Source organism: Chinchilla lanigera, unplaced genomic scaffold, assembly GCF_000276665.1.
Source record: "Chinchilla lanigera isolate Chin_1 unplaced genomic scaffold, ChiLan1.0 scaffold00026, whole genome shotgun sequence".
Lineage (NCBI taxonomy): Eukaryota > Metazoa > Chordata > Mammalia > Rodentia > Chinchillidae > Chinchilla > Chinchilla lanigera.
This window is the reverse complement of record NW_004955427.1, coordinates 20,797,933-20,823,445: the sequence shown is the minus strand read 5'-3', so window position 1 is coordinate 20,823,445 and position 25,513 is coordinate 20,797,933. Positions and strand designations below refer to the sequence as shown.

General features: G+C 37.9%; 1 protein-coding gene across 3 annotated transcripts in view; it reads left to right on the top strand.

The window, feature by feature from the left end:
- Window positions 1–25,513, top strand: part of Polq (polymerase (DNA directed), theta) — a 115,763-nt gene that overhangs the window by 71,649 nt on the left and 18,601 nt on the right. For all 3 annotated transcript variants that reach the window (XM_013515227.1, XM_005386484.2, XM_013515228.1), the window contains 7 exons: window positions 1,665–1,858; window positions 9,461–9,598; window positions 10,757–10,931; window positions 16,531–16,657; window positions 17,266–17,381; window positions 21,476–21,660; window positions 23,902–24,013. In XM_013515227.1, the coding sequence (XP_013370681.1) occupies window positions 1,665–1,858; window positions 9,461–9,598; window positions 10,757–10,931; window positions 16,531–16,657; window positions 17,266–17,381; window positions 21,476–21,660; window positions 23,902–24,013 (1,047 nt within the window). The remainder of the gene's footprint in view (window positions 1–1,664; window positions 1,859–9,460; window positions 9,599–10,756; window positions 10,932–16,530; window positions 16,658–17,265; window positions 17,382–21,475; window positions 21,661–23,901; window positions 24,014–25,513) is intronic.

Below are 25,513 nucleotides of genomic sequence, written 5' to 3'. Positions count from 1 at the left end.
ACAAGGTCTTGCTCTGCAGTTCAGGCTAGCCTTGAGCTCACTTTGTAGCCCAGGCTGGTCTTGAACTTGCAGTGATCCTCCTGCCTCAGCCTCCCCAGTGCTGGGATTATAGGAGTGCGCCACCACACCTGGCTGTTGTGTTTTTTTTACCACCACGCCCGGCTAAAGAGTATATATTCTAAGGAGCAATTCTCAGGGATCTGAATCTGTTGATTGTTTCTTCTAAGTTCCATTCATACTTCTGTACTGTCTCGTATATTTTATATCTTTGTGGATTTGTTCAGGATTTGGTCATTGGAGCCCTACAGGACTAACTTGAGGGAAGTCTTTGTCTGGAAAGATTTTGCTCCTGCCTCTGCTGGTTACCAGGTTATTACACATCCAAGGAACACATTAGCCTTTTCCAAGTGTTTCATTTCAGAACAGGAGCTGGGGAATCAGTCCTTCCTCCGTTATTTCAAAGATCTGTATCTCCTTCAGCTTTGATTCATTACAGCCCTGCTCCTTCCTGCAGCCTATTCCTGCTGCTCCCTGTCACTCTTACTCTGTGCTTCTCTGACTGCTTCTGTGCAGACTGAACTTCTTTATTTCACTGATCCTGCAAGGCGTGAATTTCTGTTCTGGCTCCAGGCCCCTAACGCCAGACTCTACCAGTGTTAGAGGCCAGTATCTCTCATCTGTTTTTGCCTTTGACAGTGGTTGATCCCTGGAGATCTCTATTGCTGACTAAGCCAGCAGTGCCTGAACAAATGTGTGTGTATGGGTCTGAGCAGGACAGATTAGCGTTGCTCTGAGTCTAGATGACACAGTGTATTGGAAGCTGAAGTCCTTGGTGTGGAATTTTTCTTTATTATTAAAGACAACATTTGCCATAGCACGTTCGTGGATGCTTACTTTTCAGGATATTAACAAGTTCTGTACTAAGTAATGGGTTTTATGGTTAGTTTTAGAACTTTCAGTTAAAATAGTTTTTTTCAAGTCTTCTCAGAGCCTTTAATATATTAATAGTCATCATAAATATCCAAAAACAGTATATAGATGTTGATACTCAGAGCATGCAGCATCTCTCAATTCCATCCTCTTTATAAAGCATCTTTGGAATTAACATTTCAGTGAATATACTGGAAAAACTTGTTCAGAATGATTGCTGTGTTGAGAAATAACAGCAAATATGAAAATACTGATTTTTACTTTGAGAATTTATTTCTTTACTCTCTGTAAGAGGACTGGAAAATATAAAATATCCATAGTCAGTTCCTCATTCCAACATGTATACTATGGGACCGGAAATATTGGGAATAATTTAAGAGAATTAACTCTTTTTAGTTTGTTCAGTAAATAAGGTGGACTGCCTTGCTCCTTCTAAGAGCAAAAGCAGAAACATGATCTTGGGAGAAAAGTAATGTCTCATAATCCAGACTCTTCACAAGATCTCCAGCTCTTCCACTCTATAGAGAAGCACAGTAGTGTAGTATTTAAGCAACCTGGCCTTGCCACCTTTCCTTTGGTGGTTTGAGGATCTCCTCAGGAGACTGGATCCTGAAGGACAGCTTAGGAAGCATCTTTGGATTGTCCCAGACCAATTCTACATAGTTTAGGAAATGCTGAAGACCTAGTCACTTATGTGATGAACTAACAGTTTATTCTTCTTGTTTTTTTTTCAGATATTTTCTACAAAGTGGAAATGCCTTCCCAGTACTGCTTGGCCTTGCTAGAACTAAATGGAATCGGCTTTAGTACTGTGGAATGTGAAAGCCAGAAACACATCATGCAAGCCAAACTGGATGCGATTGAGATGCAGGCCTATCAACTAGCTGGCCACAGTTTTTCCTTCACCAGTGCAGATGACATTGCAGAGGTGGGATCATGGAGACAGGAAAGTTAGACAATAATTTTTTGAGTTAAAATTTAGTGTTTCCTACATGTGTTTACCTGAACACCAAAAATGAGTGGAAGTTAACCAGAATGGGAATAGCGTATTCTAGCAGATAATTAATAACTATGCGTGTATTTATGAGCTAGGAAGGTAGAAAAGAACACTTCTAAAGCACACGCTTCAGGAGATTTGGCTGTGTCAGCGGAGAGACTCACTACATGAGGTGTGATTGAAAAATACAGTGAAATTAATTTTTTTAAAAAATTATTACTGTAAAGGATACATTGCCATTTATCTCCCTCAAATACTCCTCACTTCAAATACATTTATCCCTTCGTTCTTCTGACTTTCTCAAGCTGGTGTGGAGGTTCCTCTTTTGTGTTTTTAGTTGTGCTTTGTAGCTGCTTCAATTCCAGATGTTTACCTCTCATGGTCATTCTGACTGTGGGGAAGGGCTAGAAGTCACACGGGGCAAGCTGAGTGAATAAGGTGGATGGGAGCACGCTGTTTTCATGAATCTGCCTTTCCATTGCATGGCCTTCTGTAGCAGCATTCCCCGTGTTTTTTAATCATACCATGGAAGATACATGTAAGAAGACTTCTAGAACTTGTTGAAAGCAGTCCTAAGAGAGTTTGTAGCTGTGAATGCCCACATCAGAAAAAGAGTGAGCCCAATAAATTAATAACTGAAGATACACCTCATGGATGTGGCAAAACAAAACAGTCCAACTCCACAAAGCTCGTACAAGGAAGGCAATTGTAAAGATCAGAGTGGAAATTAATGAAATTGAAATTAATGAAAAGAAATACAAAGAATCAAAGAGCTAGGTCTTTGAAAGAATAAACAAAATAGACGAACCCTTGGCTAATCTTACAAAAAGAGAGAAAGATAATACCCTTATCAATTAGAAATGAAAGAGGTAAAATCACAATGGATGCTGCTAAAATCTATTTTTTTTTTGTTAGTTTTCTTTCTTGTACTGGGAATTGAACTCAGGACCTCACACTTGCCAGGTTGGTGCTGTGCCGCTGAGCTCTGTCCCCAGTCCAGTGTTTTTTTTTTTTTCTTTTCCTTTTCTTTTCCCTCCTCTCCTGTCTACCCTCCTTTCCTTCTTTCTCTCCATCCTGAGCTGAAAATTGGGCTCATGGCCTCATCCATGCCAGAAGTGTTCTAGCACTGAGCTATAGCCCCGGATCCAATAATGCCTTTTGATAGACAGAAGTTCCTCATCTTAATATAGTCCAGTTTATCCATTTTTTCCTTGAAGGTAAATTTTTTATTTTTTGGTCTTTTTGAGACAGGGTCTTGCTATGCAGTTCAGGCTGGCCTTGAGCTCACTTTGTAGCCCAGGCTCTGAAATCTAAAAGATTATTAGTAGCAACTACCTCAAAAACCTGTAGTCCAATAAATTGCAGAATCCAGAAGAAATGGACAGATTCCTAGATACATATGGATTAATAAAATTGAACTAAAAAGATTTAAAGAGCCCTGAATAATCCAATAATGGGAAATGAAACTGAGGCAGTAATAAAAAGCTGACCAGCTAAGAAAAACCTAGGACCTGATAATTCAATGCAGACTTTTACAAGAACTTCAGGGAAGATATAATGCTAATACTCCTTAAATTCTTTGATCAAACTGAAAGGGAAGGGCTATTGCCAAACTCATTCCTGGAAGCTAGCATTACATTGATCCAAAAGTGGATAAGGACTCAACTGAAAAAACTACAAACCAATCTCTTTAATGAACATAGGTTCAAAAATCCTCAACAAGATACTGGCAAATATAATGTAAAAAATCATCAAAAAGCTCATACATCATGAGCAAGTAGGATTCATCTCAGATATTCTAGGATGGCTCAACATACACAAATCAATAAATGCAATACATCACATAAACAGAAGGAAGAGCAAAGATCACATACATGATCATCTCAGTAGACACAGAAAAAGCCCTTGACAAAATCCAACATCTGTTCATCATAACATTTTTTAAACAGGAATAAATAGACTATCTAAATCTGATAAAAACCATTTGTGATAAACCTGCTGCCAATGTCATATTGAATGAGTAAAAGCTGAAAGCTTTCCTTCTAGAAGCAAGAACAAGACAAAGATGTCCACTGAAACTTTAGCTAGAGCAACCAGGCAAAGGAGAAAGAACTAATAGGAAAGAAAGAAGGCAAACTGTCCTTATACCCTGATGACATGATCCTCTACATAGAATATCTAAAAATTTCCACCGGAGCCTTCCGAGAACTGATGAGCAAATTGAGCAGGGTAGTAGGATACAAAACTAACACAATAGCACTTCTGTACATCAATAATAAGCCCACTGAGGAAGAAATTAGGGAAACAATACCACTCAAAACAGCTTCAAGAAAAACTAAATACTTAGGAACGAACAAAGGAAGTGAAAGACCTCCATTACCAAAGTATAGTAATCTGGAAAAGGAGGTTTGAGGAGGACATCAGGAAATGTTCCTGGCTAGGTATAACCATTACTGTAAAAATGGCCATACAAGCCAAACTGATATATAGATTTAGTCTGATAATCAAGATACCAGCAGCATTCCTTACAGAACAAGTGAAAACAATCCTAAAATTCATATTAAACCACGAAATAAAGCAAAAGCAGTCTTGGGAAACAAGAACAAATCAAGAGGCATCACCATCCTGTATTTCAAGTTATGTCATAAAGCTACAGTGATAAAACAGCATTGTACCATCACAAAAACAGATGTAAACCAATGGAGTAGAGTAGAGGATGCAGAAAAAGCCCCAGACATATTCCATTATCTGATCTTTGACAAAGGGAACAAAAACATATGTTAGAGGAAAGATAGCCTCTTAAACAAACAGTACTGGAAAGACTGGCTGTACATATGCAGAAGGTTGAAACTGGACCTGTATCTCTCACTGTGTGCTAAACTAAAATCAAAATAGATCAAAGATCTAAATATTAAAATAGAAATAATCTTCTGGAAGATAAATAGGTCAAACTTTTGAAGATTTAGGCATAGCCAAGGACTTTCTGAGCAGAATCTTATTTGTGCAAGAAATAACATCAAGACTCAAGAAATGGGATTATGTCAAATTAAAAGGGTTCTGCACAGCAAAGGAAATAACAGAGTGAAGAGACAACTCACAGAATGAGAAAAAATTTGTGCTAGCTATTCACTGGACAGAATACTAATCTCTAGACTACATAGAAAACTAAAACAAAAATCAGATCCCCCGCCCCACCAAAAGATCCGATCAGAAATGGACAACTAAAATGAATAGACATGTTTTGGCCACTAGAGAAATGGAAATTAAAACAACTCTGAGATTTCATCTCTTCTAGAAAAAATTACTATCATCAAGAAATCAAATGATAACAAATTCTGGTGAGGCCATGGGCAAAAACAAACACCTCTACACTGTTGTTGGGAATGTGGCAATTCCTTGAAAAAGTAGAAATTCCTGTCAACCCAGGTAGCACCTTCCTAGGCATCTTCCCAGAAGAGTTAAAGACATATTATAGTGCTACATACATACCCATGTTTATAGCAGCACAACTAATACAACATCTTGGAATCAGCCTATATATTTATAGACAGCTGAATGGATAAAGAAAATGTGGTATGTATACACAATAGAATACTACTCTGCCACAAAGAAGGATAAATTTGATTCATTTTAGGAAAATGGATCTAACTTGATACCATAATGTTAAGTGAAATAATTCTGACACACAATCTTAAAAATTGCATAGTTGGAGTATAAATAAATTAAAGAGCAGTATAAATAAATAAAACTAGATAATAGGAATCAGGGAGATAGATCTTTTGCAGGTGGGAAGGAGTAAGAGATGGAGGACAGGGAGGAGAAGGGGAAGCAAAAAGATGTGTTATGTACATATACCAACTTTCCATGGTGAGTGTAATCATTCATGTACTGCAAACATGAATGAATAAAAAATTTTCTTTAAAAGAAAGTGGAAAGAGCAATGGGTGTGTTTGAAGTAAGAGAGAGTATTTTGACGGGGATTACTGGTAATTTTTCTTTTACCATAATAGTTTTTATAGTTAAACATTTGCCAGACATATACAGCTCACCTATCTGTGAGACAAATACTTTGTAACTGTAGTGCCATAACAAGGTAGCTCTGCCTGCATAGAGTTAGTCCTTTCATAAACCACCCCACCTGGCCTCAGCCATCATCTTTGTTCAAGGTAGGAAATTGGATATTTTTCTGAGATGCAAACAAGAGAGTGTTTGTGACTCCTTTTTGTAAACCTAGTTTTTTGTCACCTACGTAAACTGTGAGAGCTATACCCCTATTTTATTTTCACTGATTGGTATTGTGGTCTCTCCTGTCACCCAACTCTTTCCTGCTCAGGTGGGTGGGTGCTTTAGATGGGGGTCAGGCGCACTTCTGTGTCTGTGCTCCTTGTCTTCCGGATGACTCAGTGATGTGGCCTGTGCGCGTGGTCGCAGTGTTTAGAGATGGTGCTGCCTCCGCCACTTAGGATCCAGGTCGTGACTTTGGGCCAGTGCAGTGATACTGTGACTTAGTTTCTTCATCAGTAAAGTGAGGTTTATGATAGAAATAGCTCATACGGTTGTCTGAGGTGTGAATGATAAACGCAAAATGCATAGAATAAAGACTATCACATAGTAAGTACACAGGATGTGTTATAACTACTTTAAAAATGCCCGTTTTTAAACCATGGTTACATTTTTTATTGAAAACAATAAACCTTATTTCCTTTAATCATGTAGTATATTGATGAATTCAGTGAAATTTGGTGGTGCTGTGTGTTTTGAGACAGGGTCATACTACGTAGTTCAGGCTGGCCTTGGACTCACTATGTAGCCCAGTGTGGCCTTGAACTCCTGGTGATTCTCCTGCCTCAGCCTCCTGAGTGCTAGGATCACAGGCATGTACCACCATGCTCACATATGTGTTGTCTTTTAAAATTTTTAGCCTGTAAGTCTTCAAGTGAATACTTAGCTGATTGCACATGGAAGTATGTAGGAAACTTATCAAAAGCACAGAATCTGTGGGTTTCAGCACAAGAAAGGTTGGGGCCAACACTGGAATTTGTGCCCTTGTGATTCTATGAATCACAGGCCAGATCTAACTCCAGGCTAAAGTAGATGGCCTTTGATGTTACACTGGCTCCTTCTTACATCTTCATAAGAAAATGAAAATTTTCTGGAGATTTTTTTTTTTTTTTTTTGGTGCCAATTGAACTCACAACCTTGTGCTTGCCAAGAAAGTGCTGTGCCACTAAGCTATATACCCGGCCACTGGAGAGGTATTTGGTGTATAAATTTTTCACAAATAATTCTGAAGAAAACTTGTTTTTTTTGTTTTTAAATAAAAACTTTATATTGAAATTACCTCTCCAGGTAACTTCCATTTTTACACAAAGACCTAAAAGTTCTGAATACACTTTGAGAGACTGAGGCAGGAGGATTGCAAGTTTGAGCCCAGCCCAGGAAACATAGGGAGACCCTAAGCCTTTTTTATATATTTAAAAAGCTTTCTAAATATTAACTTGAAGTGTTTGTGTTGTTTTACTCATAAGTCTCCCTTCTTGGGACTATTGCTTTCTTGCTACTTTCATAATATTCCATTTCCCTAGTTAGTTATTTCATTTTTTCCTTCTGTCTTTCCATTCATATACCTTTGATATCTATGTTAAGATGTCCTGAAAACCAGGCTGCCCAGTTCCAAATTTCAGTTTCAGATAAACAACAGATAATGCTTTTGTAACTATGGTCCATGTCATTAAAACTTAACTATTAGCATCCTGAAATTTTATTTGCTAAATGTGGCAGCCCTAATCTCTGTGTGTCCATATACTCGTATTTATATAACACAATTCTAGGGCTAAGTCTTTACCAATATGCATAGTAACCTTTAACATATAATACCTTTCACTCCCAAGACCATGGTTGTTACCACCCCTACTGTAAACTGGAGTCAGATCTTTCTGTCATCACTACCATCTTGGGGGAGGCACAGACATATCTTTCCCTCTCATCTGGTCCAGCTTGTGGGGGGGGAAGAAATCTCCTAATTATGCAATTTTTTGTCAGGGTTCTTGTTGCATGGAGTATTGTTTTCCATCCTTTTACTTTAGTCTACGAATTTCTTTTTGAATTCAATGTGTTTCTTGTATGCAGCGTATTGTTGGTTCTTGCTTCTTGATCCATTCTGCCAGTCTGTGTTTTTTGATTGGTGAATTGATACCCTTAACATTGATTGGTATAACTGATATGTATTGACTTATCCTTCTCATGTTATTTTCCTGTTGTTGGCTCCCCCCACTTTTTTCCCCTCCTTCTGTTTGCCTTGCCTGGTGGATTCATTCTGTTGGGGTTCATGGAGTTAAGGTCCTTGTTATTTCTTTCTAGAATGTCCTTCAAAACATTTTGGAGTGCTGGTTTGGTGGTCATAAATTTCCTCAGATGTTCTTTGTCATGGAACTATCTTATTCCTCCATCAGTTCTGAAAGGTAGTTTTGCGGGGTACATCAGTCTGGGTTGAAGATTGTTTTCCTTTAGAACTTGAAATACTTCACTCCAAGCTCTCTTTGACTTGAGGGTTTGTGCTGAGAAGTCAGCTGTGATTCTGATGGGCTTTCCTTTATAGGTGATTTGTTTCTTTTCCCTAACAACTTTGAAGATTCTTTTCTTGTTTTGAATTTTTGGAATTTTGATTGTGATATGCCTGGCTGTAGATTTTTTGATTGTAGCCAATTAGAGTGCTATATGCCTCCCTTATTATGCAAATGATTTTAATTTTCAGAATTAATATTGGCAAATTAATAATCCAAGGTTCACTAAAACTCATGCAAGGAATATAAGTGAAAGAATAGGCATAGTAAATAATGTCCTGAATTGTCTGGCGTGTGACCCCTCTAATTTGTCTTAGGATTCGGTTCACATGGGATCTTCTCTCTGCCCCAGAGTCTGGATTCCTCCCTATGGAGGTCTAGCTTCTTTAGTGGGTGCTTCCCTTCCACTCTGTAACTTTCCTTAGGGCCACATTGGATTGGTACTGCCACTTAACTTTTTGTACCTCAGGACCTTTAGGTCCAGCATTGTGGTAGGGGAACTCAATAGCTTCCAGACCCTTCCTTATGGTGTCATGTGATTTTGTCATCATAGGGTGGACACACATGCTTCTGTGTTGACTTTCAAGGGAGGTTTCATGTTTGAGGAGCTGTGCTGGGTATCACTTCAGGAGGCATTTAGGACAGCATATGATCCTCAGAGCATCCTCAAGTCTCAGTGTCAGTAGCTTATTTGCCAGTTGCTCAGCACAGTGTACACATGCTTGTGTTCTTGTTGAAAAGCTGTATTATCTAATAGCATCCAGATCAGGGTAGGGGCAGCTTAACCTGACACATACATTTTCAGTCCCATCATTTGTTAAGACTGGTAATCCTAAATTGGCCAACGAAAGTATCTTCCATCCCATGTTAAATTGTAGAGATTGTTTTCTCAAATAACTTTAAAAAATATTTTCTAAATGACAGTACTTGCCATTTGATTCTTGAATAAAGGAGCAGTAATATTTTGCAGGTTCTGTTTTTGGAATTGAAGTTGCCGCCAGATGGAGAGACAAAAATCCAAAGCAGCAAGAAAACCCTGGGCTCCACCAGAAGAGGGAACGACCGGGCATACAAGCAGAGGCTGGGGAGACGATTCAGCACCAGCAAGGTGTGTTGTGGGGACAGTTACAGGGCAGAATCTTAAACACGTTTAGCATTTTAATGTCTCAAAAGAATGTTGATGAAATCAAGATCTAACATAGCCCTCTTCAGCTTATTTACTTATAGGCAGGCAAATTGGTTTGTGGCTCAGTAACCCACAAAATCTGGGCATGAAAAATCAGGACCGTTAACTGAGTCAGCAGGTGCATTTTTCATACCAAGACAGTATAAAGTAGAACAGTATAAAGTCTTAAACGTTATTTAATGATTGCCAACCACTATTCTTGGTCTTCTAGTACAATACAATTTGAATAGTTATATGGATATGGAGACTGGAATAGAGAAAAGAATAATTTTTTTTTCAATTTCAGGGGGAAGTAATAAGTTTTCTATGAATTTATTGAGAATATAATCTCCTGTTTTCAAAGGAAATTTGCTAATGATAATCCATGAAAACCATATGCATAAATTGGACAGAAGACAGAAAAAGTTTAATGTCTCATTTTTATTGAAGTTTCAGTAGAAAGATAAGGAAAGAAGATGTAACCACATCAACTCTGGAGAGCTATCCAAGTTTCCATTCTGTAGAATTTTGACTGTGAAACTGAACTGTAACTTGTCTTCTTATGGGAAGTGTTTCTAGCCCTGTTCCCCAGCTCAGCTTTTCCTTAGTCTCTCTCTTTCACACCACCAGTTCTTATTCCTTAATAGTTCCTTAGAAGTCCATAGCATAGACACATGAAGCTTCTAAAAATAAGTGTTTCCTGATTTCCTCATGTGGAACCATGTAGGTATTGGGTCAGGAAGGGAGCCAGCTGAGATCCTTAGAGTCATGAAAAGAGAGGAAGAGGAAATGCATAAAGAAAAGAGGTGATGTAACTTCTTGACAGGGTGCAGGAGACAGTTATTTTATTAACCGATGTGTCATTGCTTTTAAACAGCTTGCTCTGAATTGGTAGTACTCAGCATCACCATATTTGCATTTCAAAACTGTACCAATCATAGTTTCATGGTGATTTCTAAAAAGCTTAACCAGTGGTTTTGATTTGTGGGTATAGAAATTATCAAATTTAACTTTGAGACTGTATTTTTTACTTAAAAGATTTTATTTTGCTGCAGAATTTGGACAAGAGTCCAATCTTACTTTATTATATTTCCTTGGCAGGATGTTTTAAATAAATTAAAGGAATTGCATCCTTTACCAGGCTTGATACTGGAATGGAGAAGAATTACGAATGCTATTACCAAAGTGGTCTTTCCGCTGCAAAGGGAAAAGCGTCTGAATCCTTTTCTCAGAATGGAAAGAATCTATCCTGTGTCACAGTCACACACAGCTACAGGTGATAGGAAGTGTTAAATATGAATAATGTCCAATTTTGAAAGGAAAGATTTGCATATACAATATTTGCTTATGATGGTCAAGGAACTAAAGGATTGATGGTTGAGTTCAGTGAAGTTCTACAACATTTATAAAACTTGTAATTATGCACAAAGCATAGCTAAAAACCAGCTAGATATGGAGATGAGTTCTAGTGAGATACAGTTACTGTTTTCAAGTGCTTGTACAGAATAACTGGATGCCTGAGACAGCATTTTGCATGAGAATATGGACTAGAATACGTTATTTGAGTCCATGGTCTTATCCAACTTTAGTTTCAGCCCTTTCCTGAACCTCTTAGAGTCTCTTCCAGTTGGATGTCAACAGGCCTTAGGGGAATCTTATGATTATTGTGTCACTTTACCCAAGCAGTAAATAAACCTTTTGGGTGTCTCATGACTCTTTTGGGATAGGTATGAGAGTAATATGGTGAAGAAAACAGGATTTTTTCTTTAAGCGATGAGCACAACTCTAAATGCATGCCAAATATGGTACACAGTGGAAGAAAGGACAGTTTTAACTTATTAATAGAGGAGGAAGTGCGGATTGGTGGTATAGAGTGTGGGCTTTGAAATCAAGAATCAAGGTTTGAATTCTGGTACTGTGAAACTTTAGACAAAACATAAATTTTCACTGCCTAAGTTTTCTCCTGTATAAAAGCAAGTAATAGCAGTCCTCCTTCACCTGATCATTCTGAGGGCTTAGTAGATCAATATGCACTGAGTGAACAGCTCCTAGAAAGTGCTTGTATCAGGCGCTGTGTTATTTTTTTCCACATTACCACATTATTTTTATTTGATGTAATTATTTTTAAAAATTTTATTATTACATTTTAGATATACATAATGATAACACTCATTATAGGGAATTTGTACCTGTACATTATATATCTTGCTTTTTTTCCCTGTCCCCCTCCCTTCCCTTCAACACCCTCTTCCCCCCCTTATTTATAAAAGCTTTGTCATCTGTTGGATTCCATTTGTTTTCTATGTTGGGTGTTCATCCATCATTTTCATAAGCTCCTCTATTTTTTTATGTCTCTCTGCTCTAAAGTCACAAGCCAAGTCTTTTATTGTGGTCACCATCTCTGCAGTTATCTGAGAAATTATTTCTGATTTGATTTTTTTTAGAACCTCATTCTTCTGCCTTGTTACTTCCACTTTTACCACTTCAGAGAGTCCAGGTGGGTGGCTTTGAATTATTCTGGCCACCTAGGTTCATCTTTGGCAATTTGAAAGTCTGAAGTTGCATCTTGCTTAAGTGTCTTCTCATTTTCTATTTTTTTTTTAGTTTAATTCCTTGGTCAATGCTTTTTTTCTTTTTTCTTTTTTGTCTTGCTGAGACAGGGTCTTGCTATGCAGTTCAGGCTGGCTTTGAGCTCACTTTGTAGCCCAGGCTGGTCTCGAACTTGCAACAATCCTCCTGCCTCAGCCTCTTGAGTGCTGGGATTACAGGCATGCGCCACCATGCCTGGCTCGATGCTTTAAATTTGCTTGTGGTAAGCAGATTTATTGCTAGTAGTTAGAAACCTTAGGAAATGACTCATTATCAGAGATGTCTTCCAGGTGTAGCTGGTTTGTGAGTTTTAATTCTGTGGCAAGATCCTACCCCTTCAGTTTATTGGAAATGAGAAGTTGCTGCATGTTTGGCCTAGTTCCTGGTTCCTTGGCACTGGCCTATAGTTGTTTATGACCCCTAGGCAATCTCAGTCTTGGCATACCAGGAAGAACAACTGATTAGAACAATGATGTCCCCTTGGCTAAAGTAGTATAATCAGGAATAACAATAGCATCAAACACAGTATAGAAAAATGACAAGCTGAGGTAACCGTTAATTTATCACATTTAACCATATGAACTAGACTTGTAGTTATATAGCAAAGTCTAAAACAAATCAGACAATTGTATATAGTAAATATGCTCTTAATATGTTGAGTTTACCCTCAGGGGAGAAAGTTTAAAAGGGGTTGGGGAGAGAAACAGAGAAATAGAAGAAGAGGAAAAGATTAGAAGCAAGGCTGCAGGATAAAGGAAGATTACTTAAATTTGGGGGAACTGGTGAAGAGGACTGGGTGGAAAGAGAAAAGGAAGAAATAAAAACAAGAACAGAACAACAAAAAACTTAGAAACCATGTTCACACTCATAAAAACAAGAACAAACAATCCAGAGAAAAGGAAAAACAAATTTTTTTAAAAAGATGAAAAAATGTCCATGTAAGGGCATGTCTATTCTGTCACTGGTAGAGAGAGTGGGTATATGAGCCCACATCCATGTTAATTAATCCCAGTAAGCCAGCTGTAGCTTTATGTTGGAGTAGTGGGTAATCCCAGCAAGCCTGTACCTTTTGGTCCAGTGAAGTTTAGACTGTTTTCTGGCTGTGAGGTTGCAACCTGATTTGTTCAGCCTGTAACATCCTGTGTGCTTCCTGCTTGCTTGAACTCAGCTGCTTAACCAGCATGAACTCAGTTCTGCTTCCCTTGACATTAGGAGCCTCCAGAAGGAGCCACCCTGCAGTTGCTCTGAGTTCTAAAATCACTTGGCCCCTCTCCAAGATGGCTCCTGGCCAATCACCTTCTCCTGGGGTTATCTGAACCCACATAACTCAACAGCCACTGCAATCTGCTGAGTCCACTGTTTCGTTCCACTGATGCATTTTTCCATGGAGGCCATGGGGATCACCAGTAGGCACTGGTTGTCTGCAGGTTCAAGCTGTCCCTCCCGCTCAGTGAGTCAGGCCTTGGGGAGAAAGCTCCTCTTGCCATCTCCTTCTGCATTAAGGGCTCTCTTTTTGTTCTCCCTGTGGGCTTCAGTTTTCACTTCAGATCCTTGTTAGGTACTTGGGAACACTTCCCTCCTCTTCTTCATGTTGCTATATTCTACCATCTAGACACCAAATCAGAGAGGCTGTTTTCCTACTGTTCACCACTGTGCTATCTTTCCAGAAGTCTATTTGATGTAATTATGAAATATTTTAAAATGTACAATCTCTTCTTTTTCAATCTAATGTTGAATCCAGATTTCACTTTGAAGTTCAGGCTGGGCTTGAATTTGTGGCAGTCCTCATGCCTCAGCCTCCCAAGTGCTGGTATTATGGACATGCAGCACCGTGCCGGGCTTAAAATATATAACATTATATAAAACAAAATAAAAGCAATCACTAAACTGCATGTGGTGATGTAAGACTATTCCTAGAACTCTGGGAGGATGAAGCAGGTTGATTACAAGTTCAAGACCAACTTGGGCAATTTAGTGAACCTGTCTCAAAATGAAAAATGAAAAGTAAGCTAGAAATGCAGCTCAGTGCAAAGGCCCTGGGTTCAGTCCCTAGTATAGTAAAAAACCAAACAAACCTCTAATACTACCTGTATTACTTACAGGTTTTTAAATATTATTTTTATTAACATATATTAATTGTACATATTGATGAGTTTGGGTGTGGTATTGAATATATATGTATAGCATGCATTAAACAAATCCAGCTTCCTTTTATCCACTACCCTTTCCCAATCTCAAAAAAACACTCTTTTGTTTGTGTGTTTTTTTGTGGTACTTGGCGATTGGACCCAGGGACTTGTGCCTAGTAAGTAAGTGCTGTACCACTGAGCCACACCCCAGTCCAGCCACTATTCCACATTCCAGCTGTCTTTTTCTTTATTTCTTAACTTCCACATATGAGAGAAAGCATGTGGTCTTTCTGTGTTGGGCTTATTTTGCCTCACATATCTGTCAGTTGCTGTGTTATTAAGAATGGAGGCATGAGGAGCTGCTTTTTCTCTGCGTGGTTTATCCTAGTTCTAAACACCTCTCTCTTTGCCTTTATCACTATTTTACCTTTATCACTATCATGCAGCAACTTCTCATTCCCAATAAACTGAAGTTACAGGCTGAACAAATCAAGGCTAACCTCTTGGTCCTTCCTAGGCATTTGTTTCCCTGTTGGTGTTATGCTTCACTTTGGAATATCTGCTAACGTTGTAAATTTATATAAAATACTTTTAGATAAACCTGAATCAGCCCGGAGTTTTCAAAGGTGTTATACATTCATTTGTTGCTTATGAAGTGGGGGGCAGTCAATTCTACTTTTACTATTTATTTTAGAAGTACATATTGCTTCTCGGCCTTTTGGCTAAGATCAAGTGTAGTATCTGTTCTTTTCAGTAGAAGTACACTATTTTAAGAGTTTTATAATGTTTTGTAATTTTTATAATAATGTAATCTTAGTAATTTAGACATACAAGTTTCTAAGCATGGCAAAGCTGAGAATTTGATTCTAACAATTAGAATTCATTTCTATTAATCTATATTCAGGGTTTGTAATTTATTTTCACCAACTCTTTTTAAAAAGATGGTAAATTTAAAAAATTATTTTTATTAGTGCATGCATGCAGTACATAATATTACATTCATCATGGGGAGCTGGTACATGTACATACCACGTCTTAATTCTTTTTATGTCTCCTTTCTTTTCTCTCTTTCCTCTTCTATCTCTTGATCCCTTTCCCATTTTACCATCTTTTTTTGGTCTGCCAGTGTTACCTTGTTAATTCAATGAAAGGCCACGGCAGGTGTTGATGGCTTCCTCTATTTGTTAGTTTTGAGTATCAAACAGGGCATTTGATGATAACAACTATGTAAAGTGTTACCACTAATTGAGTACTCATGATGTGCTGACAGCTAATTAAGGGTGTAAAATCATGAGTTTATTCAGAAAAACAATGTCCAAGGTACTTATGATGTCTGATTTATCAGTAAAAGGTGAAATTATGTACAATACCTCTTAGAGAGCCTATTATGGTTAAGAGGGTGTTGTGAAACCCAGGTTGTAATGTTGCAACCTATGTTATAAAAATAGCAGCAACAAAACTAATGACTCAAATTTTTGTTTTGCAGAATAGTTACACACTTTGAGTGAAAAAATCAAACGTAAAATATTTTGAACAGAGGTGGTAGGTGGGTGACTTTCTATTTACTAGAAAATTTACAAAACACCTGATTTCTAGTCTCTGTCCACCCCAGTACTGTTATTGATTCTCTTCAGTGATAACGCCAATGAAAACACCCAGCGAGGTGATGTCTGAAAGTGAGGTTCGGTTGCCACCTCTCCCTGGCCCTCCGTCTGCCACAGTAGTAAGCTTCTTTGGTCCCAGCTGTCCTTGTCCTTCTGCTCTAGACACTGATCCCTGTCTCATGACCCCCGGCTTTGCCGGCTCCAACAACTGCCGCTCCTCAGGCCCAGTCGATCCATCGTTACTCATGCGTATGACAGCCCACCTGTTGTAGTGCAGATGTCTGGTACTCATTCTAGCACAGGAATAACTTAACAACTTGCTTCTTAGAGGACTGTTTTCTAGAGAGCTAGGTTAATGTACAACATAGTATTGTAGCTGATTTATTATTTTGGAATGGAGTACTGATTTTATTGTTGCTAGACATGTGAACATTAAAAAAATCAAATTTAGTTTAGCATTGATAGAGCATTTTAAGGAAATTCAAAAATGCGAATGTTAAAACAAATGTCCATTTTTTTTCTAATTTTATGTCTTTATTCTGCATAATTTCAGGGCGAATAACCTTTACAGAACCAAATATCCAGAATGTTCCAAGAGATTTTGAAATCAAAATGCCAACCCTTATAGAAGAGAGCCCCCCTCCCCAAGCCCTAGGCAGAGGCCTGCTGCCCATGGGCAGGTAGGTTTGGTTCTCTATCTGGGTATTAAAAAACTTTTGAGAGCATGAATGGCTTGAAAATAGCCTATTATACAAAATATTGATGTGAGTTTAATTTTATGTTCCAGACATACCTTTTTTTGTTGTAGGTACTACCCCATTCAGTCCTGAGTCTGTCTGGAATGAAGCTAGCAGATATTGAAGTGCTGGAAACCTAGGCTACTGATCAAATCAACCAGCACTATAGACTAGTTTAAGTTAAATAACAAAGGGGTGGGGCTAGCAATGTCAGCGGCACCTCTGCTGCCCTCCCGCCATCCCACAGACACATGATGGGAAGAGGCAGCCCAGATCACTTGTGTGGGATTTGACCAGAGAGTCTTGTTGAGTTACCCAGCAGCAAGTTGCCTCAGAAGCAGAATGTGGGAAAGGCAATTACAAGATGCATTAATGTTTAATTGAATAGTTGCTAAAAGAGGTCTAGTGTCTTTATGAACTCTTTAAAGTGAGTTTCAGGTTGTGTTTAACCTTCTTAGAGGGAAAGATGGACTGCGCTATGAAAATCTGATACACTATTTCGCATGTTTAATATGCTTCATGTGTAACGGATAGTATTGCTTGTACCACAGAGGACAGAATAAGAGTTGTGTGCAGAAGCCTGGGCCCCAGGCGCAGATGGAGAAGGCTTCAGACAGAGGGATGCCATTTTCAGTGAGCATGCGACATGCTTTTGTACCTTTCTCAGGTAAGGTGGCTGATGGTTTTGAGCTTCTCTTTGCTGAGCGAATGTTTTTTAAAATACCAGAAAAGCCTGCCGTGTGAGTGGGACTCAGAAGTGCGCTTTGGTCCCTCCATCTCTCCTCTCTGCCCCGAAGCCCATCTTCCCTTTCCTTTGCCAGGTGTACAGCCATCATTCACTTGTCATCACGATCTGCCTTCTGTAAAGTTTCTGCTGTGGTGTAGCACAGCACCAGTAGTCTGTTTCTACAGCCATTGTAAATGCTTGCAAAACCCAGTGGGCTGTGTTAGTTTCCATCTGCTTTTACTTCTTTTAGCATTTATCCCGTTTATCAGCTTTCTCTCCCTCCCTTTCTCTTGCCCCAACTTTCTCTCTGCACACTCCTTTGATCTCTTTCTTTGTCTTGTTTTGCTCCCGTGTTTCTTCTGCCTTTCTGTGTACTCCAACTTTCTGTTGCATGGAGTGGGCCCGATATTGTCCTCATTCTCCTCAGTGTCTCTAGTCATAAACCTGTTTGTCACCAAAACATTAGAATTTGCACCTGACTCCCAGATCATCCCCACTATTAGTATGCAGATTGTTCTTTATCTTTTACCAGCTGGAAAGTCCACGTGAGTGCAGTGAGCTATCTGAATTTATTTTGAATTCTGTCAGAAACTTAATATTCCAAGGGTGAACTTAAGGTCTATGATGACACAAACAATTTCAGTTTTGTTTTTTAAGTAACAGCATACAAAGTTCAATCAGGCTTATCCAAGGGATCTCTAGAAGGTCTGTGTGGTCTGTGGTGATTTCTTAATGGGGTTATGCAATCCTGAATTTTTACTTTTTGTGTAAAGGAAAGAGCATGGCTCAATTTAAAAGTAATGTTGCATACTAGGTATAATGTGAGGGTCATTCATAATTTGAAAATTTTTAGTAGCCATGTTGTTAAGATTTCCCTCTGTATAATATTTTTAGTTTGTTATGTACCTTCCTTTGGTTATACTGGTTTACATTCCCACCAGCAGTATAGAAGATTTTCACCTACAGCCTCACCAGCATTTACTATTTTTTGTATTTGTGTGGGGTGAGATAGAATCTCAATATGTAGTAGTTTTTCTTTACATTTCCCTGATAGTTATTTCTTCATATAACTATTGGCTGTTTCTACTTCTTTCGAAAAGTGTCTGTTTATTTCATTTGCCCTTTTATCGATTAGTGATTTTGGTGTTTAACATCTTTGGTGTTAAGTTTCTTATGTTTTTTATATGCTCTGGATAATAATCCTCTGCCAGGTGAATAGCTGGCAGAGATTTTCTCCCATTCTATTAATTTTTCTTTTGCCATGCAGAAGCCTTTTAATATGCTGTGATCTCGTTTTTCACTTCTTGCTATTATTTCTTGAGGTACTGGAGTCCTATTCAGGAGGTGCGTAGATCTTGAAGTGTTTCTCCTACATTTTCTTCCAGCATTTTCAGTTTCAGACCTTATATGTAGGTCTTCAATGCATTTTGAGTTGACTTTTGTACAGGGTGAGTTAGGAATTTAGTTTCAATCTTCTATGTGTGGATATCTAGGTTTCCTACCACCTTTTCTTAGAGGCTGTCTTTTCTTCAATATATGCTTTTGGTACCTTTGTCATAAATTAGATGGCTATAGCTATGTGAGTTTATTTCTCTGTTCTCTGTTCTAGCCATTGGTGTACATATCTGTTTCTGTGACAGTACCTGTTTTTGGTACTGTGTCTTACATATATATATATTTAAATATATCTATTATACTATATTTTCTGTATATTATATATTTGTATATATATTATATATAAATATAAATATATATATTTTTTGATACAGCATCTTGCTATGTAGTTCAGCTTGACCTTGAACTCACTATGTAGGCTGATCTTGAGCTCACAGTGATCCTCCTCCCTCAGCCTCGCAAATGCTGGGATTAGTGGTTTGTGTGCCACCTCCAGAATTGCTCCTTTTCTTACAATTGCTTTGGCTAGTCTAGGTCTTAACATGTTTTCATATGAATGACAAGATGTTTTTTGTCTAGTTCTGTGAAGACTGTCATTGGTATGATGGGATTGCATCGAATCTGTGGGTTTATTTTGATAGTACAACCTTTTTGACAGTATTCATTCTTCTGGTCAGTGAATGTGGGAGGTCTTTCCATCTTCTGTGCCTGTAGTTTCATGGTAGAAGTCAGTTGCAAACCATCAATAAGAAGCTACATCTGATAGTTGGCAGATTCATCTTAATTAATTTAAATAAATTAATTAATCTGTGGATCTTGTTTGAAAATCTTTGCCCTAGTGATTCATTTGCACTCTAGTAATTATTGACATATGGTTGACTCTAAGCCTACGTCTTGTCATTTGCACCCCTCTCCTCATTTGAACATGGGGGATTGAACCCAGGGGCACTCTAATGCTGAGCCATGTCCCCTGTCCTTATTATTTAGCTTTTGAGACAGTGTCTCATTAGGTTGCCCATGTGGGACTAGAAAGAGATGAGATGTTGCCACTTGAAACCCTCCTGTCCCAGCTCCCTAAAGGCAGGAATTACAGGTGGGGGCCATTGTACTTGGCAATATTTCCCTTTTAAAAATCTGTGTATTTTTCTGAAATTAAAAAAAAATGTAGTGTATAAAGAATGCTTATTTGGCCCATTTTTCTTTTTTTGAGACAGGGTCTCTAGTTCCATAAAGAATGTTGTTGATATTTTAATAGAATCACACTGAATATTTAGATCACTTTTGGTGACTTTTAACAATGTTAGTTCAGATGATTCATGAACAAAGGAAGTATTTCTATTATCTAAAGTTTTCTTTGATTTCATGTTGGGTGTTCTATAATTTTCATTATAGAGTTTTTTTACCTTATTGGTTAGGTTGGTTTCTGGGTATTTTATTTTTCTGAAGCTATTGTGAATGGAATTATTTTCTTGATTTGTTTCTCAGTGTTATACAGGCAGGCTATTGACTTTTGGTGTTATTTTGTATGTTGCAACTTTGCTGAGTTTGTTTATCAGAACTAAGAGCTTTTTGTAAAGCCCCGCGTGGTGGGCCAGGGATGTAGGTCAGTGGCACAGTGCCTGCCTGGCAAACTCAAGGTCCTGAGTGCAATTCCCAGTACCAAAAAAAACAAAAGAAAGAAAAAGTTTGGGGACCGGAGGTATAGCTCAGTCGCACGGCGCTTACACGGCAAGCATGAGATCCTGAGTTCAATTCCTGGTTAAAAAAAAAAAGCTGGGCATGGTGGCACAAGCCTGTAATCTCAGCACTCAACAGGCAGAGGCAGGAGAGTCATCATGAGTTCGAGGCCAGCTTGGGCTACATATTTGAGTTTTAGTCCAGCTGGTATTACATAGTGAGAGCCTGTCTCAACAACCCCCAAGAAAAACAAACAAGAGCCTTTTATATAAAAGATAATATCTGTAAATAGAGATGTTTGACTTCTACCTTTTTAATTTCTTTTATTTTTCTTGCCTAAAATTTCAAAACTCTATTGAACAGGGGGATGATGTCTCATTTTAGAGGAAATGATTTCTTCTAGAATGATATTGTCAGGATGATGTTGGCTGTGGGTTTGTCATATACGGCTTATATCAATTTGAAGAAAAATCATTCTATACCTATTTTCTTCATAGTTTGTAATCACAAAGAAATGTTGAAGTTTACCAAAAGTGTTTTCAGCATTTACTGAGATGATTATGTGGGTTTTATCCTTTGTTTTATTTATATGTGTTACATAAACGCACAGTCTAAACAGGAAAAAATAATATACAGAACCGAATTGCATCATATTAGAAGCAAGGTTTTAACTTTTGAACTCTTGACCTCAAAGTTCTAAATTAAGCTGGGCATGATGGCACACGCCTGTAATCCCAGCACCCAGGAAGCTGAGGTAGGAGGATTTCTGTGAGTTCAAGACTAGCCTGGGCTATATCGTGAGTTCCAGGCCAGCCTGAAATAGACAGTGAGACTCTGTCTCAAAAAAGAAAAAGTTCTGAATTCGAACTAAACTTTTGTAAATCTGCTCAATGACATAGAAGACATTGGATTATATTATGCACAGTTTTATACTAGCCTATCTACAATCATTTCTATTTTAGGTGGTTTAATACTGGCTGCTGATTACTCTCAGCTTGAACTGAGGGTCTTGGCTCATTTATCCCATGATCGTCGTCTCATTCAAGCATTAAATTCTGGAGCTGATGTTTTCAAGAGTATTGCTGCAGAATGGAAGATGGTTGAGCCGGAGTCTGTTGAGGATGATCTGAGGCAACAAGCAAAGCAGGTAACCCTGGTGGACAAGCTATTAAGCAAGAAATCACAAGAATCTAATGGTTAAAATGTTTTGACTACCTCAGTTATTTGTAGTTGAGGAACATTTTCTCTGTCTTTGGATGTTTCCAGCCACATTCATCAGAGCCTGACTCATGGTGTTTATTATGCTTTCTTTTCTAGTGGCCATAGATAGAACCAGACAGAGGTTCTGTCTAGTTGTGTATTTGTGATAAGGAAGACTTGTGTATTCGTGATAAGAAAGACTTGTGTATTCCAGACCATAATAAGGCTTGTCACAATGGCTTGTACTCTGTAGATGCTTGTGTAAAAGTGGTAGAGATTATTGTAGTGGTCGTGGTGTTTACTTATGGGTATGTATATATGTGTATTTTAAATCTTTTTCTAGTCAGTAAATATCCTGATATAAAGTTCCATATTTTCATTTTTGTATTTCCCTACAACATCAAGCGATCAAATACCTTGTATAGAAGAGTCTCTCTAAGCATTTGTTGATAAATTAATAATGCCGAGCTTAAATTATAATTAACAGTTGGTAGCTGTTTAGCCTTTTGGGGCCGGTGAAACTTCATGTTGCCCTTGTACCTCTGAAATGGATCCGTTTGAGTTCTTAGTCCTGGATGACTTCTAGGCACAGAGAAGGTCAAAGGCCACAGGCGCGCATTTCCTAGCCTGGATTAGCACTGGCGCTTCCTTATCACGTGCACTGTGGAATAAAGGGCGCGATGATTGGCTCAGTGGAGGCTCAGCGCCCCACCTCCGCGCTCCCGCACTGTTCGTACTACTTGTGTGCTTCTCATTACTTTCTGTTGTTGTGCCTCACTGGCTCCCTCTCACCATTTTTTGTCTAGCACCAACATTTGTTTTTTCCACTATTAGGAAATCCAGTTCTGTCCTGTCAATTTTAATCCACTCTGGGGTCCTGCACTTAGCAAGAATTAAACCCTAGACAACATAGGTAATATTCCCACATTTAATTCTCATAATTAGCTCTTTAGATAGATATAATGTCTGTTCCCATTCTATAGAGGAGGAAACTGAAGCAAGAAAGTAATTTGATCAAGGTCATACAACTATAAATAAGGAATCAGGAGAAATTCAAAAGGTTATAACTTGGGCAATCTGACCCTGTAATCTACGCATTCATTCACTGGCGGTGGCCGCCTCTGTGTTGTAAGCGCTTCCTGATTTACTTGTGCACATACTCATTTAATGCATGTTGTCTTTTTGTGTTTTGTTTAATATTTATATAGAGCTTCCTTCATGCCAGACAGCTTGCTAAACACTTACATGCAGTAACTCTTCCAATCTTAATTCCTCACCATAGGTGTTACTGCCTTCATTATATAGATGACACAAAGGCACAGAGAGGTGAAGTGATTAGTGAAAGAGCATATGTCTGTGCGTGGCGGCACTAAGCTCGAACCTAGGCAATAGTTACTGCATCTCTTTAGTGTCTTAGCTTGATCTTTTCCCTGTACTGCTCCCAAAACTTCCTCAGGATTTTGTTTGTATTTAACCCAGATAAATTCTGCATTTGTGGGATGTCAGGGGGCTGTAATTCAAAGATTTATTTCCAGGGAAGTGGTCTCTACATTAACACACAATTTATTCCTCTAGTCCGGTCTATAGGTAAGTAGAGGGATGTTTATAATACTTTCTTTCCAGCATCTAGGTGCTTCTTTAATGGGGTACTCTGAGAACTAAAAAGCTGCTCTAATGACTGATGGATCAATTATAAATGGAAATATATCTTTCCTTTTAGATGGTGACTGTTTTAGTAAAACACATATACACATTCAAATTCACTTATATTTTCTTCTCTTTCATTCCTTTCTCTCTTAAGAAATAACACTAGCTGGGCATGGTGTGCCTACCTGTAATCCTAGCACTCAGAAGGCTGAGGCAGGAAGATTGCTGTGAGATCCAGGCCAGCCTAGGCTACATAGTGACTCCAAGGTCAGGCTGAACTACACAGCAAGACCCTGTCTCCAAAAAACAAAACAAACGAAAAAGTGCCAAAGCAGATCTAGGGCTGGGGATATAGCTCAGCAGCACAAGTGCCTGCCTGGCAAGCGCAAAGTCCTGAGTTCGATTTCTGGTACCAAAGCAGATCTAATCATGTCTTTAACTAACTATGGAATAAGTTTACCAAAATTTCAATCCACATGAACTGGTTATATTCACATTTTATATAGTTTTGACTTAATTTCCTTTCCTGACTCCCTTTCAGATTTGCTATGGAATCATTTATGGAATAGGAGCTAAATCTTTAGGAGAACAGATGGGCATTAAAGTAGATGATGCTGCTTGCTATATTGACTCCTTCAAGTCCAGATACACAGGTAAAGAAACTTGAGTGCTGAATGTCTTCTGGATGCCACTGTTTGCAATCCAGATTCCCCATATTAGATTAATTAAAACGTGTGTTTCAGAATTTTCTATCAAAATTTCTGTTTTCAAAAATTTCATCAGGCATGGTTTATGGCAAATAACGTGAACCTTACTTAATATGATTATTTAGTAAGATATACTATTTTTCATAAAAGTAGGGACAGAGATAGATAAAGAAACTCCTGTGATAGAGTAGTTGGATGTCTTAAGTTAGATGTTCTTTTGGCAGTTTTTCAAAGTATAATTTACATACAGTAAATTTCCCTTTTCAAGTATATAGTTCTATGACTTTTGACAAATGTATGTGGTCATATAATGTACATCATATTCAGGATACAGAATGGTCACTATAACTCCAGGAAGCTCTTTCATTTTCTTCTGTAATCAATTCTGACCCTACTCTCTTTGGCATTGACTAACCAATACTGTAAGAAGAAAAAAGTACAAAGATTTGAAAGGAAAAAGGAAATTGCCTTTTTAGTCAGATGTAATTTTATTTTGTATATATTACCATGAACATGGATTTTGCAAAACTAGCCACTAGAACCAATGACTAAATTTTGGCAAGATCCTAATCTGTAAAATCAGTCAAATTCTTATATACTATCAAATAATTAGTGATTATTTTCCAAAAAACATGAAATAGTAGGGCATAAATTTAGTAGAGTATGTGTGTTCAACACTCCAGAGCAGTCTGGAGTGAAGTGAGTACGTATGGGATAGACTGTGGTGATTTGTTGGAAGCACAATATTGTTTTGATGACAGTTTTCTATAAATTGTCATAGATTCAGTGCCATCCCAATCTAAATTTCATTAGACTTTTATGTAGAATTTGACAAGCTGATTGTAAATTTGTATAGATATCTAAAGGGCTTAGAATTGCCATAATAACATTCTAGGGAAGAAATTACAATGTTGAGGACTTACATTTCCTCATATTAAAACAATATAAAGTTACAGTAATCAAGATAGGCATAAGGTAGGCTTGGAGAACAGTTAAACACAACAGAGAGTCCAGAGATAGACCCATAAATATATTTAATTGATTTTCAAAAGTTGTCATGGTAATTTAACAGATGAAGGATAATCTTTTTGGGCCTATGTATATAGTTCAGTGGCACAGCGCCTGCCTGGCAAGTGTGAAGTTGTGACTTTGGTTCCCGGTACCAAAAAAAAAGGATAATCTTTTCAGAAATAGTGCTAAGCAACTAGATACTTGTATGGGAAAGAAGTGAACTTCAAATTTTATAACACATCGAATGCAAAATTTAACCTGACAGGATATGTAGACTTAGAAGTAATAGCTAAATGACAGATCTTTCAGAAGAAAACGAGAAATATTTTTAATATTGAGATAGGCAAAGATATCTTAAGTCATAATAACAATAAATTAACCAAATAGGAAAACATTAATGAAAAAATAAAATTATTTAAATTTTAATTAAAATAT